An 18384-nucleotide genomic window follows, 5' to 3' on the forward strand; every position below is an offset into this window, starting at 1 on the left:
CAGTACTTATGAGCTTCTGAAGTTAAGGTTGTTCTTTTCTGTCTAAGTGCTCTCTGATCACACCTGTCTCGGGAACCGCCCAGTTTAGAAGAGGTTTGCTATGGGGATTTGCTTCTAAACTGGGCGTTTCCCGAGACACGTGTCATCAGAGAGGACTTAGACAGAAAAGAACAACCTTAATGTCAGAAGCTCTTAAGTACTGAAAGGATTAAGATTTTTTAATAGAAGTAATTTACAAATCTGTTTAACTTTCTGGAGCCAGTTGATATATATAAAAAAAAAGTTTTTGCCTGGAATACCCCTTTAACTCTCACTTTTTCCTATTTTTGGGCCTTTAGAACCAATTACCAGGTTTCCATAGAGTTCTGGTCTCAACATACAATGGTTTCAACATACAATGATCATCCCAGAACCGATTAATATTGTAACTTGAGGGACCACTGTGTGTGTGTGTGTGTGTGTGTGTGTGTATGTATGTATGTGTGTATATATATATATATATATATATATATATATATATATATATATATATATAATTTTTTTTTACAGTATTCGTTTCTTATTCTTTTTCTCCTTTCGCAGCCGTGAAACACACAAGATAGCAGTTTTTTACGTTGCTGACGGGCAGGAAGATAAACATTCGATACTCTCAAACACTGGCGGCAGTCAGGATTTTGAGGACTTTGTTGCTGAGCTTGGATGGGAGGTAGTAACTCTTAACCTTCCGCTTTAGTGTCTCCAATAGTTTTCTTTGTGCTTCAGTAAAGTTTATTTTTATTTAATGTTGTTCCAAATATGTCGGGTGGGAAACAAGAAAGGGATTGCCTCTAGAAATGAGAATCCCTGCCTATTGGGCTTTTTTTCTAAGATATTATGATGCAACGCATTTCAAACCTTCATTAGATTTTTCGTCAGGTATGTACATATGTATGTGAGGTCACGTGACCGATTAGCCGTTTGCACAATTTTGCCTACAAAAAAAAACTTGTGGTCTCACCCTAATGCTACATTGGGGGTTATTTCAGCCACTTTTTGCCCTCGTGGAGAGGAAAATGCATAATAGGTCTACGTTCAAACCAAGTCAAAGATATCCTCAGTCTCTAATAGACACAATATATTTCAGAAAAGTGTCTTTTTGGCATATGATGTAGCTGCATCCATCACCGTATGTTTTTTTTTATTTTTTTATTTTACTGTAAAACACTGGGTGATGTATATAACTATATTGCATAGAGTTGTGTACTTCGGGTGATTTTTCGGCAGAACGTGCCCCATGGACATAATGGGAACAGAGCTTTTATTTATTTTATTTTATTTTTGTAAGATTTTACATTTTATTATAGTTACCAATAATGGTTTTCTTTATTATGCAGGTAAATCTATCTAACCACTGTGGTTACATGGGAGGACTCCAGAAGAACAAGAGCACCGGACTTAGCGCCCCTTATTTTTCCACTTCGGTTGTAGAAGTGATGTTTCATGTGTCCACTAGGATGCCTTCCGACTCAGATGACTGTTTAACAAAAAAGGTAAGAGAGAAAACACTGGAACTGGCTCAAGTTGTTTAGGTAAGTTGTAGTGCCGGCTGTTTTCCCTTTATAAAGGGGTTGTCTAGGCATATTCTTTGAGCCAATTCGCTCAAATGGAAACGAGTGGTAAAATTGTCTAGTCCAGTGGTGTCCAAACTGCGGCCCTCCAGATGTTGCAAAACCACAACTCCCAGCATGCCCGGACAGCCGTTGGCTGTCCAGGCATGCTGGAAGTTGTAGTTTTGCAACATCTGGAGGGCCGCAGTTTGGACACCACTGCTCTAGTCATACTCTTTGAGCCAATTCGCTGAGTGGTAAGGTTGTCTACGTCCAGCGAGTCCAAATAGTTAAAGGGGTACGCTGGTGGAAAACTTTTTTTTTTTTTAATGAACTGGTGCCAGAAAGTTAAACAGATTTATAAATTACTTCTATTAAAAAAATCTTTATCCTTCCAGTACTTATTAGCAGCTGTATGCTACAGAGGAAATTCTTTGCTTTTTGAATTTCTTTTTTGTCTTGTCCACAGTGCTCTCTGCTGACACCTCTGCTGTCCGTGTCAGGAACTGTACAGAGCAGCATAGTTTTGCTATGGGGATTTTCTCCTGCTCTGGACAGTTCCTGATACGGGCATCAGGTGTCAGCAGAGAGCACTGTGGACCAGACAAAAAAAAAGAAATTCAAAAAGAAAAGAATTTCCTCTGTAGCATACAGCTGCTAAAAAGTACTGGAAGGATAAAGATTTTTTTTAATAGAAGTCATTTACAAATCTGTTTAACTTTCTGGCACCAGTTGATTTGATAAAAAAAAAAAAATGCTTTCCACCTGAGTACTACTTTAAGCTAGGGCTTTAAACAGCAACACGGGTCACGCCACAGCAAACTGCCTCTAAGTCTAACCAAAATACATGTGCAATTGGCCTGCACATTGCTGTTTCAGTGAATTTTTTACAGTCGTGAAAAGTGAAAATAGCCAGGACACAGACAGGTCACGGTCACATGGAACTTTCATGGAGGTCAATGCTGGCTAAGGCTGGGTTCACATCACGTTTTTCCCCATACGGGAGCGCATACGGCAGGGGAGAGCTAAAAACTTGCGCTCGCGTATCCTGCTGTATGCGGTCCCGTATGTATTTCATTTCAATGAGCCGACCGGAGTGAACCGGTCGGCCCATTTTTCCCTGTATGCTGTTTTCTACCGGACCTAAAACCGTGGTTGACTACGGTTTTAGGTACGGTAGAAAACCGCATACGGGGAAAAATGAGCCGACCGATTCACTCCGGTCGGCTCATTGAAATGAAATACATACGGGACCGCATACAGCAGGATACGCGAGCGCAAGTTTTTAGCTCTCCCCTGCCGTATGCATTCCCGTATGGGGAAAAACGTGATGTGAACCCAGCCTAAGTCACCTGCATCCAAGAAACCATCAAGACTGTGGTGTCTAGGTCATATTATGTTGACCACATTGACAATGATTAAATATAATGTTGCAGTATGACATTGGGAACTTCATGTGCCAAAGTCACCATGCACCCATAATAATTATGTTACTCAACCACATAACATAATAACAGGAGGACTTTACACGAAAAGTTTGTGCTTAAAAAATGATCCATAGTGCTACTGAATTTGGCCTAAGGCAGACAACTAGTTTTTCAGTTGGTAAAATCGGCAATTTAGAAAACTGAGAACATGCCCGGAGATATATGTCCTGGCTTTTAACCTTGATGCCTCACATTTTGTGGTAATTTTTGTAACCCTGTCCAAAATCTGTTGGAGCACATCTTTTTTCCCCTATTTTCAAATAGACTACAATGCAGAATGGGATGCAGTTTTAGGGTAGGTTCCCACGTAGCGTATACACAGCATATTTTGCTGCGTATCTTCTGCTGTGTATTTTCCTACCTATTGAGATAAATGGGTAGCAAAATTAGCTGCAGAAAAAACGCAGCAAAATACACTGTGTATACGCTACATTGCCTGCTGCCGCGTATACGCTACATTGCCTGCTGCCACGTGCAACGTCTTGACTACTGAGCTGTGTGCCATCCTCACCATCTGATAAGATAATGCATTTTATAACATTATTTATTGATTCTCTGTCGTGTTCATCTTTACCTAATCGCTGTTGTAGTAGTTTTTCTCTAGTTTGTTTTAACCTGTATTTTGCATTAAAAATAACATACGTCCATGATAAAACTTGGCACAACCATTGCAAAGTCTGTAATGTTTTCAAAGCAACTGGTGCCAGAAAGTTAAAAAGATTTGTAAATGACTTCTATTAAAAAATCTTAACCCTACCAGTACTTATCAGCTCCAGAGGAAGTGGTATAGTTTTTTTTTCTGTCTGACCACAGTGCTCTCTGCTGACACCTCTGTCCATGTCAGGAACTGTCCGGAGCAGGAGAGGTTTTCTATGGAAATTTGCTTCTGCTCTGGCCAGTTCCTGATATGGACAGAGGTGTCAGCAGAGAGCACTGTGGTCAGGCAGAAAGGAACTACACAACTTCCTCTGTAGCATACAGCAGCTGATAAGTCCCGGAAGGGTTAAGATTTTTAAATAGAAGTGGTTTACAAATCTGTTTGACTTTCTGGCACCAGTTGATTTGAAAACATTTTTCAATGTTTTCCCATCGGTGTACCCCTTTAAACCGCACCCCTTGGATGCACCTGTTTTCAGATCAGTCATAGGTGTCACAGAGCAGTATAAATTTTTTTTTTTTTTTTTAGTAGTTTAAATTGTATACGGACTGGGGCTGTGGTAAAAATAAATAAATAAAAAAAGAAACAACTTGCCCCCTTAATCTGCAGCTGCACATCGATGACATTGTACACATTCTGCGCGTTATGCTGCAATGTACACAATGTCATTGCAGCTCTTCAGACAATGCGCCTGGAGCGGTGGGGAATTAGGGTTTTTCCTTGCTACAGTCCCTGTCAGTATACTTTTTTTTATAAATAATTTTTTTTTAATTACTTCTAAGCATTACTTACCATTTTTCTAACACATGCCTGGGCATTTGCTTTGATGAATATACCCATTGTAGGAGATGTCGTTCCATGCTGCTATGCTGTTGGCTATTCTCTTCTTCAGCTACCGCTACCTTTGTCCATGGCTAGTGTTTGGAGTGTTCAGTAAGGTTGTACTGCAATAACACAAACAACCAACCAGTGGACAGGTGCAACTTATTTTATATTTTTTTTATTTTTTGAAGAAAGACGTGTTTCCCCCCCCCTCCCCAATCCCGTACAACCCCTAATGATCTGTAATGTTCAGCAGTATTCATGTGATCACTGCAGATAGGGGACAAATCCTCCACGAGAGCAGAGTTCTCCCTGCAAGCATTAATGTGTATAGGTTTGTCTGAATAAGTATTTGTTTTTAATGTGTGCAATAAATTCCGCATTAGCGCTAACAAGTCCAGGTCTGTGATCCTGGCCCCTGTCAGGGGTGCACATCCTCCCCCCGACTCCTCCAGACATGCATCTTCTGAGGTGTTAATCCAGTCAGTGGGAACAATAATGAGCGCAGGCTGGATGGCTGGGGATGAGGAAGTGGGAACCGCTTGACCTCAGCATGGAGTTTAATGCCTCTAATTAAATTACAGCGATGGAGGATTGGGATCTGGCCAGGCCTCGGGCTCTCGCTGTGTGCTATGGATCCTCCTGTGTCTTTCAGATACAAAGATGACTCCATTTCATCATCATTACTGTAAGGAAAAATGATCTGGAGGAAAAGCCATATGCCCAGGTCATTTACTTCTCTCTACACCACTGGTCTAAAACTGTGGCCCTGCAGATGTTGCAAAACTTCAACTCCCAGCATGCCCGGACAGCCAACGGAAAAATCTGGGGGGGGGGGGGGGGCACAGTGTGAGACCACTGCTTTAGACTGACCCTGTTGTATATATGTGTATATGTATATATATATATATATATATATATATATATATATATATATATATCCATACACTCTGTCTGAATGGCCACTTTAATAGCCCACGATCTAGTAGTACTCCTTATGAAGAAAAACTTAGGATATTGCCTGTTCACCATCTCGTGATAGGGCACTTCCAACGTACAACAAAGCAGCAATGATCCAGCACTTGAAGTTACGAAAAGCTTTATTGAAGATTACTGGACACGAGTAAAATCGACCATACCATCAGACGCGTTTCGAGCGCATGGGCTCTTCTTCGGTGATTGGTACTCCTTTTGCCTTCAGAGCCGCAACAGTTTTATTGTGGCATAGATGTTTTGGACTACATCTCCCATGATGCTCTTACAGCCAAAATACTGCCAAAGCATCATGGGAGATGTAGTCCAAAACATCTGCAGTGCCGAAAGTTTCCTATTCCTGCACTAGGTGATGAAATATCTCTGTCAAAGTATCGGGGCCCACATGGACAGGATGGCTTCTAGAAGTTGGCCTACATTAGATAGAGGTACTAAAATCCTCCGGACAGTTCTACCTTGTCCCAGAGATGCTTTATAGGATAAAAAGATCTAAGAATTGTGAAGACCAGGAAAGCAAGAAAAACTCCATGTTATGTTCCTGTAACCAATCCACGACTATAATCCATGACTATACCATCCCCTGCTTAGAGCGTCCGTCTGCCATGGAGATATGAACTTGGTCAGATACAATGCAGAGATGAGTCTTGCTGTCCAAATGTCCATTCACAGGTATCAAAGGAACCAGGGTGGGCCAAAAAATATCCTCCATACCATTGCACCATCTCCAACATGGATATTGTATGGATATTGATGTAAATAATGGACAGTGTGTGGCGCTATTTGATACGTTTGATGCAATGAAACATAACCTCTCTGAGGTTCTCATTTGGATTCAGGTCTGGGGAACAATAGAAATTAAAGAGAGACAGCGCACTGTAGTGTAATATCGTCAGTACCCGTGCATGTAGGTAAAACTTGCGCTTACCATGTTCAGTTACACTCCGCCAAGTGTAACAATGGAGATAGCATGAACATAAAAGTGCCTGCAGCCACTCCATGTCAATTCTAAATCATTTTCCTCCAAAACAACGGCTGGATCAACAAGTACGGAATAAGATCGATGAAGCAGTCTATCTGTGAAATGCGCACAAAAAAGAAATGAAAATGCACTCACCGATCATGCGTGGAAAAGCTGGGTGCAGTTTATTTTTGAAGGCACGGATACATCTTCAATGGAGGAAGGGAAAGATACAGATACCAGCTCCTCCGTAGGAGCTGGAAAAGCAGCGACGGTCCGATTTGCAGTATGTACTGCTTGATCACGCCGGGGCGTGATCAAGCAGTACATACTGCAAAACGGACCACCGCTGCTTTTCCAGTTCCTCCAGAGCTGGTATCTGTTACTTTCCCTTCTTCCATTGAAGATGTATCCGTGCCTTCAAAATAAACTGCACCCAGCTTTTCCACACATGATCGGTGAGTGCATTTTAAAGGGGTATTCCAGGAAAAAACTTTTTTTTAATATATATCAACTGGCTCCAGAAAGTTAAACAGATTTGTATATTACTTCTATTTAAAAAAAAATCTTAATCCTTTCAGTACTTATGAGCTGCTGAAGTTAAGGTTGTTCTTTTCTGTCTATGTGCATCTCTGATGACACGTGTCTCAGTTTAGAAGAGATTTGCTATAGGAATTTGCTTCTAAACTGGGCGGTTCCCGAGACACGTGTCATCAGAGAGCACTTAGACAGAAAAGAGCAACCTTAACTTCAGAAGCTCATAAGTGCTGAAAGGATTAAGATTTTTTAATAGAAGTAATTTACAAATCGGTTTAACTTTCTGAAGCCACTTGATATATAAAAAAAAGTGTTTTCCTGGATAACCCCTTTAATTCTTTTTTGTGCATATTTCGTAGTTTTTTCTGGGTTAATGCATCGCCACCCCGTGGATTACAAACGCTACCTTTTGCCACCACTGCCTATTGCTTGCATCATTGCATCTTTTCCCCTGCTCGATAGAGCCGGTTCTCTCTACTATTTACAATATATCTTTGAAATGCGTTGCATCATGGGTGAATAAATGATCTTAGTCCCTACTTGTGTGTCCAGTGCCCTTCTACTCCCGTCGTTGTTTTGGAGGAAAATTATTGCTGTGAGTCTTGGGGAACAATAGGGCTGGAGTGAGGCCAGCAAAATGGCTCTAAGGATTTTATCCTGATACCAAACCGCAGCACTCGGGTACTGCTAGTTAACCTGTTAAGGTTTTTCCGAGACTCCAATGATGTACCTCTACAAACCATCACTGAATTACTGCCAAACTGGTCATGCTGGATGATTTTGCAAGCAGCAGAACGTTCACCATGGTGTCTCCAGACTTTCACGTCTGTCACGTGCTCAGTGTGAACCTGCAGTCATCTGTGGAGAGAATGGGATTGCAGTGGCGGACATGCCATACTGGTGTTGCCAGGCGAATGCGAATGAAGCTTCAAGGTCACCCTTGTGAAGTCTGTTTCTGAAAGTTTGGTCAGTAACATGCACTCCAGTAGCCTGCTATAGGTCATTCTTTAGGGCTCGGCCGGTGTTCCCCCCGGTACTCCTTGCAGCCGTCTATGTCCATGTGCACATGTAACTGGTATCTGCTCCATGTTCCTGAGACTGTTATGGGGGGGACACAGGAAACCTTCTAGCAAAAGCACAGTTTTGGTGTGTGCTCTTGGAAGAGCTGGACTAACGGTATAACCTGAATGGGTTACATGTAGCCCCTTATACTACCATTAGAACCAAGATCACTAGCAAAATGCAAAACTAGAGTCAGTCAGAATGAATAAGGAGGCCATTACCTGCAAAACCATTCTCCCTTTTGGGTTGTCTTGCTGTTTCTATTATCACTTTTTGTTGCACTAACCCAAGTGATATTGATTGGCAATTTATATTGATCACCTGAATTTAATGTGTAAGGCCAGCTTTATCCTTGTGTATAGTGTTGTTGTTCTGCCTTACTTAGACCTTTTGGATTATGATACAGCTGTAATCTATCATGATATACTCCACTCTCAAAAGAAAATGTGATGACTGCGGATCCTGCCTCAGACTACACAGCAAAGCTGAAAATTGAGCAGCAGATTACAAAAAATATTTGTGCTCCAGTATATATATAAACTGGAATTTTTGGGAATTTGCACACACAAAGCAGCACTAGACATGATATAATCAATATATTGCCTTTTGTTAATACAGTACAGTGTTTTACAGTACATTACAGTACATCTCCTGTTCATCTGCACATATCTGTGAATCATTAATAGACATAATATCAACGTGTTGTTATTGCTATGGCAGTAAACACCTATATTTCCAAATACAGAGCATTCCTTGTGTTCCAGTGACCCTCCCTCACAGTCTCTTCCATCATGGCCCTGTTGGCTTGTGATGGTGTCTAGAGAGCAAGCATCCGTGCACGATGCGATGGTGCTAGCAGCCAAAGTTCTGCCTTAGATTAGAGCATTATTGGATCAAAATTGCATTTAGTTTTGCCTCCAGGTTCCTTTTACTTCACATTTCTCTTAGGTTCAGTTAGTATAAGGTCTGACAGCACAAGACATATCACAGGAACCCAAATAAGAGATGATGTTACACAGCAGGACAGTATGTTGGAGATAAAGTCTGTTCAGCTGAACATTTCAAGAGAGCGAAATCTGATTGAAATTGTGTTTACTGTATTCTGGCGTGTGACCACAAATGGAAGCTGGCGTAAATCAACCATGTTAGTTATAGAGACAGGATGGTAAGGTCGCCGTACGTTACTTACTTGCGTACCAATGCTTTATAAAGGGGGAGTATTATTTCCCTATCCCTTGAGTCCATGCCTCTTTTTTTACATGACAATATCCTGCCGGCTTTGGAAGCAGCAGCCTGACATTGCATGCTATTCTGTAGTCTGTGATCTACAAGTACACCCAGATCCTTCTCTACCAGTGACTCTGCCAGTTTCATCCCCCCTAAGACATACGATGCGTGCAGGTTATTAGTACCCAGATGCATAACTTTACATTTATCCACATTGAACCTCATTTGCCAAGTGGATGCCCAGACACTGAGTCTATCCAAGTCATCTTGTAACTTATGGACATCCTCTATAGACTGTACCGTGCTACAAAGCTTGGTGTCATCTGCAAAGATAGAAACAGAGCTGTTAATATCATCCTCTATATCATTGATAAATAAATTAAACAACAGCGGGCCCAGTACTGAACCTTGGGGTACACCACTAATTACCGGGAACCAATCAGAGTACGAATCATTGACCACCACTCTCTGGGTACGATCCATGAGCCAGTGTTCAATCCAGTTACAAACTAAAGTTTCCAAACCCAAAGAGCTTAACTAACATGTCAGACGTCTGCGAGGGACAGTATCAAACGCTTTAGCAAAATCCAGAAACACTATATCCACAGCCATTCCTCTGTCAAGGCTTCTACTCACCTCTTCATAAAAGCAGATTAGATTGGTTTGACAACTTCTATCCTTAGTAAACCCATGCTGGCTATCACTTAGAATACTATTATCCCCTATGTATTCCTGTATGTAATCCCTTATAAGTCCTTCAAACAATTTACCCACAATGCACGTTAGACTTACCGGTCTATAGTTTCCTGGGGAAGACCTAGAGCCCTTCTTGAAGATTGGTACCACATTCGCCTTGCGCCAGTCCCTTGGCACAATACCAGACACCAGAGAATCTCTAAATATCATGAACAGGGGTACAGATATTACTGAACTTACCTCTCTAAGAACTCTTGGGTGTAGTCCATCCGGCCCTGGGGATTTGCTTACATTTATATCACTTAACTTACCTTGTACCATCTCTACATTAAGCCAGTTCAGTACATTACATGATGTGTTACCAGCACTGACCTGGCCAATGTCAGCTCCTTCTTCCATAGTATATACAGAACTAAAGAACCCATTCAGTAGCTCCGCCTTCTCTTGATCGCCTGTGACAACCTCCCCATTATCATTATTATTATTATTAAGGGGTCCTACATGCTCTGTCCTTGTTTTTTTTGCATTTATATATCTAACAAAATATTTAGGATTAGTTTTGCTTTCTTTGGCCACCTGTCTCTCATTTTGAATTTTTGCAGTTTTTATTACATTTTAACAGATTTTATTAAGCTCTTTGTACTGTTTAAAGGCTGCAGCCACTTGGTTTTTATATTGTTTTCCATTGTTACACTTGGCGGAGTGTAACCTCTTGGGGTAAGTGTGTAATTGTCCTTGCCCCCCCTCCCCCAGTGCTTCCGTTGGTAATACACTACGGAGCGCTGTCTACCTTTCTTTTCATGTTATTTTAGGGAGCATTGTGGGGTTTTCGGTCTTTAACGGAAGGGTTCCAACAATTTTGCCTGTGTGCTTCTTTCGGACAAGGAGTGAAGTGTGAGAATTTTGAAGGCTTTCTGATCCCTTGATGGAGGAATGTCGTCCCGTTTTTCTCAGTATATCCTTCTTAGGCCAGTGTGTGTGTGTATAATCCAGTTATAAAAGTTTTGTTATTGTGTTGAGCCTGCGCCATTTTTCACATTCACACATTATTGTCTGCCTGGTCTTACAGGGCTTAACGCAGTAAAGTAGATTACATTTTCCCCCGGTAAATTAAATTTCATAACAGCTGGCTTTCATTTTTATTCCCAATTATACTCATTCACTTTTTTATGTCTCTTTCAATTTCCTTTTACCTCCGAAGCTTCGTCACCTCGGCAATGATGAAGTTCATATTGTATGGTCGGAGCACAGCAGAGAGTATCGGAGAGGGATAATGCCCACAGAGTTTGGTGATGTGCTACTAGTTATCTACCCCATGAAGAATCATATGTTCAGCATCCAGATTATGAAGAAACCAGATGTAAGATGGCTTTGTTTTTTTTTTTTTTTGTTTTTTTTTCATTATGTCTTAAAGGGATATTCCTGTCTGAAAAAAAAAAAATCTCCTATCCACACAATAGGGGATAAAAAACCTCCGGGTTGGGTCCCCAACCAATCCTGAGAAAGGGGAGGAAATTTTACTTGGATTCATTCTCTATGATAGTGGTCTCCAAACTGTGACTGTCCAGCTGTTGCAAGACTACAACTCCCAGCACGCCTGGACAGCCGTTGGCTGTCCGGGCGTGCTGGGAGTTGTAGTTTTGCAACAGTTGGAGGGCAACAGTACAGTTCTCAGAAATTTTTGACGGCCCTATTTGAAGAATGAACATTCTTGTGGCCATGCACATTGTGCACACTGTTCGTTATGGGGGACAGTTTTATTCCGCTTTCAGGATCTGTGGCTGACCTGAAAACATTTTCTGTGTGGCTCCTTAAAGGGGTACTCCGGTGGAAAACTTTTTTTTTTAAATCAACTGGTGCCAGAAAGTTAAAGGGGTACTCCAGTGAAAACCTTTTTTCTTTTAAATCAACTGGTGCCAGAAAGTTACACATATTTGTAAATTACTTCTATTAAAAAATATGAATCCTTCCAGTACTTATTAGCTGCGGAATGCTACAGAGGAAATTCCTTTCTTTTTGGAACACTGATGACATCACGAGCACAGTGCTCTCTGCTGACATCTCTGTCCATTTTAGCAACCATGCGTAGCAGATGCATGCTAAGGGCAGCATGGTGGCTCAGTGGTTAGCACTGCTGCCTTGCAGTGCTGGGGACTTGGGTTCAAATCCCACTAAGGACAACAATAAATAAAGCGTCATTATTATAACGTCAGCAGAGAGAACTGTGGTCGTGATGTCATCAGAGAGCATTCCAAAAAGAAAATAATTTCCTCTGAGTATTCAGCAGCTAATAAGTACAGGAGATTTTTAAAGATTTTTTAATAGAAGTAATTTACAAATATGTTTTAACTTTCTGCCACCAGTTGATTTAAAAGGAAAAAGGTTTTCACCGGAGTATCCCTTTAAACAGATTTGTAAATCCTTCCAGTACTTATTAGCTGCTGAATACTACAAAGGAAATTATTTTCTTTTTGAAATCTCGAGCACAGTGCTCTCTGCTGACATCTCTGTCCATTTTAAGAACTGTCCAGAGTAGGAGCAAATCCCCATAGCAAACATATGCTGCTCTGGACAGTTCTTAAAATGGACAGAGATGTCAGCAGAGAGCACTGTGCTCGTGATATCAGCAGAGAGCACTGTGTTCCAAAAAGAAAAGAATTTCCTCTGTAGTATTCAGCAGCTAATAATTACTGGAAGGATTAAACATTTTTAATAGAAACAATTTACAAATCTGTTTAACTTTCTGGCACCAGTTGATTTAAAAAAATAATAATAATAATAATAATTTCCACCGGAGTACCCCTTTTAATGTAACATCAGGGATGTCACTTGTCAGTCCCTATAGACAAAGGGAGACAGCGCTCCTAGTGTGATATCGTAAGAAAATGAAAAAGGGCTATAAGCAAACTTGCTCACCGATGTTGGTTGTACTGAGACCAAGTACAACAATGGTGTAGGCATAAAACCCTGGATGGGTAAGACTCGGCAGCCGCTCCTGGCAATACAAGGTGAAGCAAAAAACAGATCCGTCCAGAACAGCACAGGATAGAGCTGGCACACAAGACTTGAGAGGTAAAAACTGATTTATTTTACCCGGCATGCTTTTTGCGTTTCGCTGGATAACCAGCTTCATCAGGCATGTTGGGAAAGGGGAGGACTAGGGATATTTATACAGAAACATTAACCCATACATTGCTGGTAAAAAACACACAATATACAGGAAAAAACAAATACAGACCATAAAATATTTTAGATTCGCGTTCTCGATCATCTCATTTAATCCTTCTGGAAAAAGGGAACATAATGAAAAAATCCAAAAGGATTCTCTGTTGATTAATCTTTGAAACCGGTTTCTTGCAGCTGATGGTATAACTTCAATAACTTTCAATTTTGAACAGTCAAAATTCCCTGCATGTATCTGACAAATATGTCGAGAGACACTATGCAGCATGAACTGCTTCCCTACATTAGACCGGTGTTTGTTCATGCGGGACCGCACAGTCTGAATATTGTAAACCGCATATACAAGAGAGAAGGTAAACCGCATAGCTGCTCTCACAATCATGTAACCCATTCATTAAAAAGGACCTTTTCGAAACATTCGAAGTAAAGCTGTCACTTTTATCAATCATAGTGCAACATTTGCACCTAGCTTTCCCACATATGATGGTGCCATTACCCCGTTCTGCAAATTTAAAGGCATCAGAGGGATTGTGTCTCAGACCATCACTAGGGGCAACCAAATTCCGCAGATTTTTGTACCTGTGGAATGTGACACCCGGGTGGTCTGCCAAAACATCCCTCAAAATTGGATCTCCTTTTAGTATATACCAATATTTATTCATGATTGTTTTAATTTTAGATGCTGCACAGTTAAAATTGGTAATAAAATTATGACGATAGCGATTATTAATCTTAGTATTTCTCCGTACGATCTCATTGTTAGAGTTATCAATGGTCACCTTTTTAGGGGTTAGTTAATCTCCCTGTTGATGCATTTTTACTCGATTAAAAGCCTTATTAAGTATGCATTTAGGATAATGTTTTTCTCTAAAACGATTCTGCAGAACACGGGACTGCTCAATGAAATCCAGATTAGAAGTCCAATTTTTACGGATTCGTAAATATTGCCCATAGGGCACATTGCGAATCCACTGTGGATAATGAGAACTGTTGAAATCTAGCAGGCTGTTAATATCAACAGGTTTAAAAAAAGTTTTAGTTTTTATACTACCATCAGAATCCTTTTTGAGTTGTAAATCCAAAAAATCAATAGAGGAAGGGGAACAGTGTAACGTAAATTTGAGACCCCAGGTGTTTGTGTTGAGTGTATCCACAAACTTCTGGGCTTGTAAAACGGACCCTGTCCAAATAATGAACAGGTCGTCGATATATCGCCTATAGAAGGCAACATACCGACTGAAAACAGGGGACTGTGTGATAAACAGGGACTCGAAACGCCCCATAACCAAATTGGCAATAACTAGCATGTCGGGTAAAATAAATCAGTTTTTACCTTTCTAGTCTTGTGCGCCAGCTCTATCCTGTGCTGTCCTGGAGGGAACTGTTTTTTGCTTCAACTTATCAGTCCCGGCAGCCACCGCTGGTCACTAATTTAAAGTAGTCACGGGGCCAGCAGCTTGTTCATGATCAGCAGCCCAGCCGCTGCCACTTTAGTGACCAATGGCAGCTGCAGCGGGCCAGGACGGGGATTTATTGGTGTATACCACGCAGGTTGGGTTCCTGCCTCATATTTTAGTTTTAAAAGTGTGTGTTAGGCCCCTTTCACACTACCGTTATGTAAAAACCTCTGTCATGAACTCCCGTCAGAGAGTCCTGAAAACGGCCATCAAAAAAATCCCATTCATGTCAATGGGATTTTTTGACCATCCTTTAACATCAGTTATGTCCGTTATTACTAATGTCCGTTGTTTTTGACGGTGCAAATAACGATGCATGCACTAATATTTGTTCCGTCAAAAATAACGGTGGAATAACGGACGTTAAAATTTTAACAATTAAGTCTATGGGTGACGGATGCTCACAAATGACATCCGTTATTGTCTGTTATTTTTATGTTCCGTTATGATCCGTTATTGCTACTGAGCATGCTCAGTACAGCATCACAACCAGGAAGTCACATGGAAATAAAATAACCTATAACGGGTAATAACAGATGGCACGTGTCCGTTATTTTGGCAGAATGTCCGTCAAAATTGGTCATCAGTTATCATCCATTGTTTTCAGTTATTTCATCCATTTTTTCATGACCCTTTATTGCTGAATAATGGGTGTTACAATGCAGGAACATACCAGTAGTGTGAAAGGGGCCTTATATGCTGATAAATACTGTACGTAATATAAAACAGTGGTTTTGGGGGCAGATAGAAAACTTTTTGGAACACATGTTGCTGTGAACCTCGATGTATATTTAGTTTTTTTAGCGCATTGCAAATATGCCACAATATGTGCCATGTCAATCATTTAGAGTAAAGTTGGAAATGCAGTGCGAGGATTATCTCCATATTTTGAATGGGCCTATTCTGTGTCTAAAACCGGGACCGGGAAAAGGCAGTCAAAAGACATGTCAGGAATCCGAATCTACCCTTGGGATTTTAGCTGCATATATTACGTTGTATTCTTCTGCTGGTAAAAAAAAAAATACCCCATGGGCAAATACTGTTATCCAAGCAGATAAAAAACCTTTTATTGTAAGATGTTTGAGTGTAGCACTTTATTTTTCTGCAGATTCCGTTTTTTGGACCACTTTTTGATGGAGCGATTGTGAATGGTAAAATACTTCCAGGCTTGGTTCGCGCAACTGCTATTAACACCAGCCGAGCGCTGAAATCTCTCATTCCGTTGTACCAGAACTTGTATCCTTTGAATGTACAGGGAAGCAGTGGAGTATGTGTTTGGTTTTTTTTTAAATATAAAGGTCTGTTGCCTATCTATGGTTCTAGATTCTGACGGCTCCAGAAAACAGGTCATTTTGCCAGGTGAAGCTATCCTGTATCTACAGGGAGACAACCCAGTTCCTAGTATGCATTTGCTTGTGTGCCCACTCCAAAAAAAAAGCTGGATGTATTTGCTATACAGTTTCATTTAAACGGCGCTGTCATTTTGTAAAACCGTTTTACATAATGTAGATAATATATGTATAATTAGTAATCTATATTGGTTAAAAAATGTATTAATTTTTGGGTAAAAAAATGCTTTACACTTCTTAGCACCTGGGATCCCTCCACTGTTCAGAACATTGGGTGTCTTGTCCCTGCAGCTGTTGCCTGGGTGTCTTGTCCCTGCAGCTGTTGCTTGGGTGTCTTGGCCAGCGGCTGTGCTGAGACAAAATACAAGAAGTGTGGATGGGACAAGCAGGGCTCTGTGCTGGCTCCGGGCTTGTCAATCAGCCTGCTGCGTGAGACGGGGCCTGTCACAGAGCCTCAGTACACAGAGAAGCCAGTTGTCAGCTCTGAGGGGTAAGGGAGGAAGTTCCCACATGAGATGTTTGGGCAAGTTTAATGCTTGCCAATGGGAACGCCCCTCCTCCTCAGTAAACTGCATGCAATATGAGCAATATAATCAAGGGAATTGGATGGAAAACAGTTCCCAAAGGCTGTCCACCCATGCAGATAGTTGTATTTTTGAAATAGCAATAGGTACCCTGGTTGGGAAACGCTGCTTTAAAAAAATCCCACTCATTTATGTGGGATCCGTACCAGCCATGTGGTTTCTATGCATGCACACAGTAGTATGGGGTGACGTCCAAAGTGACTTTTCTATAGTACACTATAATTGTGTTATATGTGTATATTACAGCGGGTTCTGCCCCTTTATAGTGATAACTATATTCTGCCAGTATTCAGAGTGTGTGGGTTGACTTGTATTACTTTTTAGGGACTTAACTACTTAGATAATGGGCTTTAAGCATGCTGCGTTGGCAAAAAGTGAATACAGTCTGTACAGCAGAAAAGAGAAAGTTCACTTTTTCTTGGGTCCCGGAGCCTTATTATTTGACTCCCAATTTATTAAGACGTCTAAAAGAAAAAAGATAATTGTACCCGGAGGAGATCTTCCCTCCCTCTGTTCTTTACTTTTCTTCTAACACACATAGATCTTAGTTTTTTTGTTTTTTTTTAGACTGATATTCAACTATCCACTGCTGGGAAAAAAAATTGTCGGTCCCCCCCCCCCCCCCCCTTCAAAGCCTTGTTTCTAGTGGTGTAAGAGTTTTAACAAATGTGTATTTGTGCTCCTGAGCGAAATAGGCCGTTTATTGATCGCAAGTTGCTTCTTGGATCAATCAGGCAGAATTACAGCAATCTGTCTCTATCACTGCCCGTGGCTCTGGCTCTAAGGTCTCTTGCCCTCCCCAAGCTTGTCCCTCTCTTCTAGTGAGCGTGCCAGCTTTTTCCGAACCTCTAAGCTGCTACATTTTGTCTCCAGTGCCCACTTTTAACAGCTGCCTCCTGCAATTACAATGAGAAGGTACAACAGGCAGCGATCTGAGGAACAATTGCTCTTTTCTGAACTAGCCGGAGATGCTTTGGTGTCAGCCAGTTGTGTGTTACTTACCTGTTGATAGATGGGTTATTTTTTCCTCTGTGATAATTTCTTTAAAAGCCTCAGAGTTCAGCAAAGACCCAGACTGCATTGTTGTCCTTAACCTTTCTATGGCATTATTTCTGTTGCTAAAGGGGGTTCATACACCCCTCTCCTACTGTAACAGTTAGGACTCTTGTTAGCGACGGCACAGTTACTCTATTTGTTGCCAGAATATTATTTTAACTGTTTCCTTTCAAGGTAGACAATTCGTCCTTGTCCTTCACTGGAGACAAAGGGGTAGGTGCACATTTGTCAGAGGTGTCCCCTGTAAATCTACCGAATATCATCATTTGTCATATATTATTTGTAAGGTACCATTCACACATACTTTGTTTGCTATGGAAATTAATGTTGTTATGTCACTGAACACACCATCAAATCTAAAGCGATGCACAGTACATGCGAATGTACCCCAAGGCTGGGTTTATATATCTTTCAGGCAGCACGCCGTTGGTATCTACCAGTATACTGGCAAAAAGGTATATGCATTGCACACTGTAGCGGACCGCTTCACTTTATAGCACTGAGTCCCCAGCAAGGTCCTCAAGTACCCCAGCAGGTCATGTTTTCCGGATTTTAGGCATCACCACAGTTATATCACATATACTAAGGAAATCCTGAAAACATGACATTTTAGGGAGACTTAAAGGGGTATTCCTGGCAAAACCTTTTTTATATATATATATATATATCAACTGGCTCCGGAAAGTTAAACAGATTTGTAAATTACTTCTATTAAAAAATCTTAATCCT

At 41.0% G+C, this 18384-nt stretch overlaps 1 protein-coding gene across 4 annotated transcripts in view; it reads left to right on the forward strand.

Annotated features, from left to right (window-relative positions):
* The window catches only part of RALGAPA1 (Ral GTPase activating protein catalytic subunit alpha 1), a 235941-nt gene that overhangs the window by 181177 nt on the left and 36380 nt on the right, over positions 1–18384 (forward strand). For all 4 annotated transcript variants that reach the window (XM_056546922.1, XM_056546923.1, XM_056546924.1 and 1 more), the window contains 4 exons: positions 583–706; positions 1374–1529; positions 11228–11386; positions 15775–15902. In XM_056546922.1, the coding sequence (XP_056402897.1) occupies positions 583–706; positions 1374–1529; positions 11228–11386; positions 15775–15902 (567 nt within the window). The remainder of the gene's footprint in view (positions 1–582; positions 707–1373; positions 1530–11227; positions 11387–15774; positions 15903–18384) is intronic.

The sequence above is a fragment of the Hyla sarda genome, chromosome 11 (assembly GCF_029499605.1).
Source record: "Hyla sarda isolate aHylSar1 chromosome 11, aHylSar1.hap1, whole genome shotgun sequence".
Lineage (NCBI taxonomy): Eukaryota > Metazoa > Chordata > Amphibia > Anura > Hylidae > Hyla > Hyla sarda.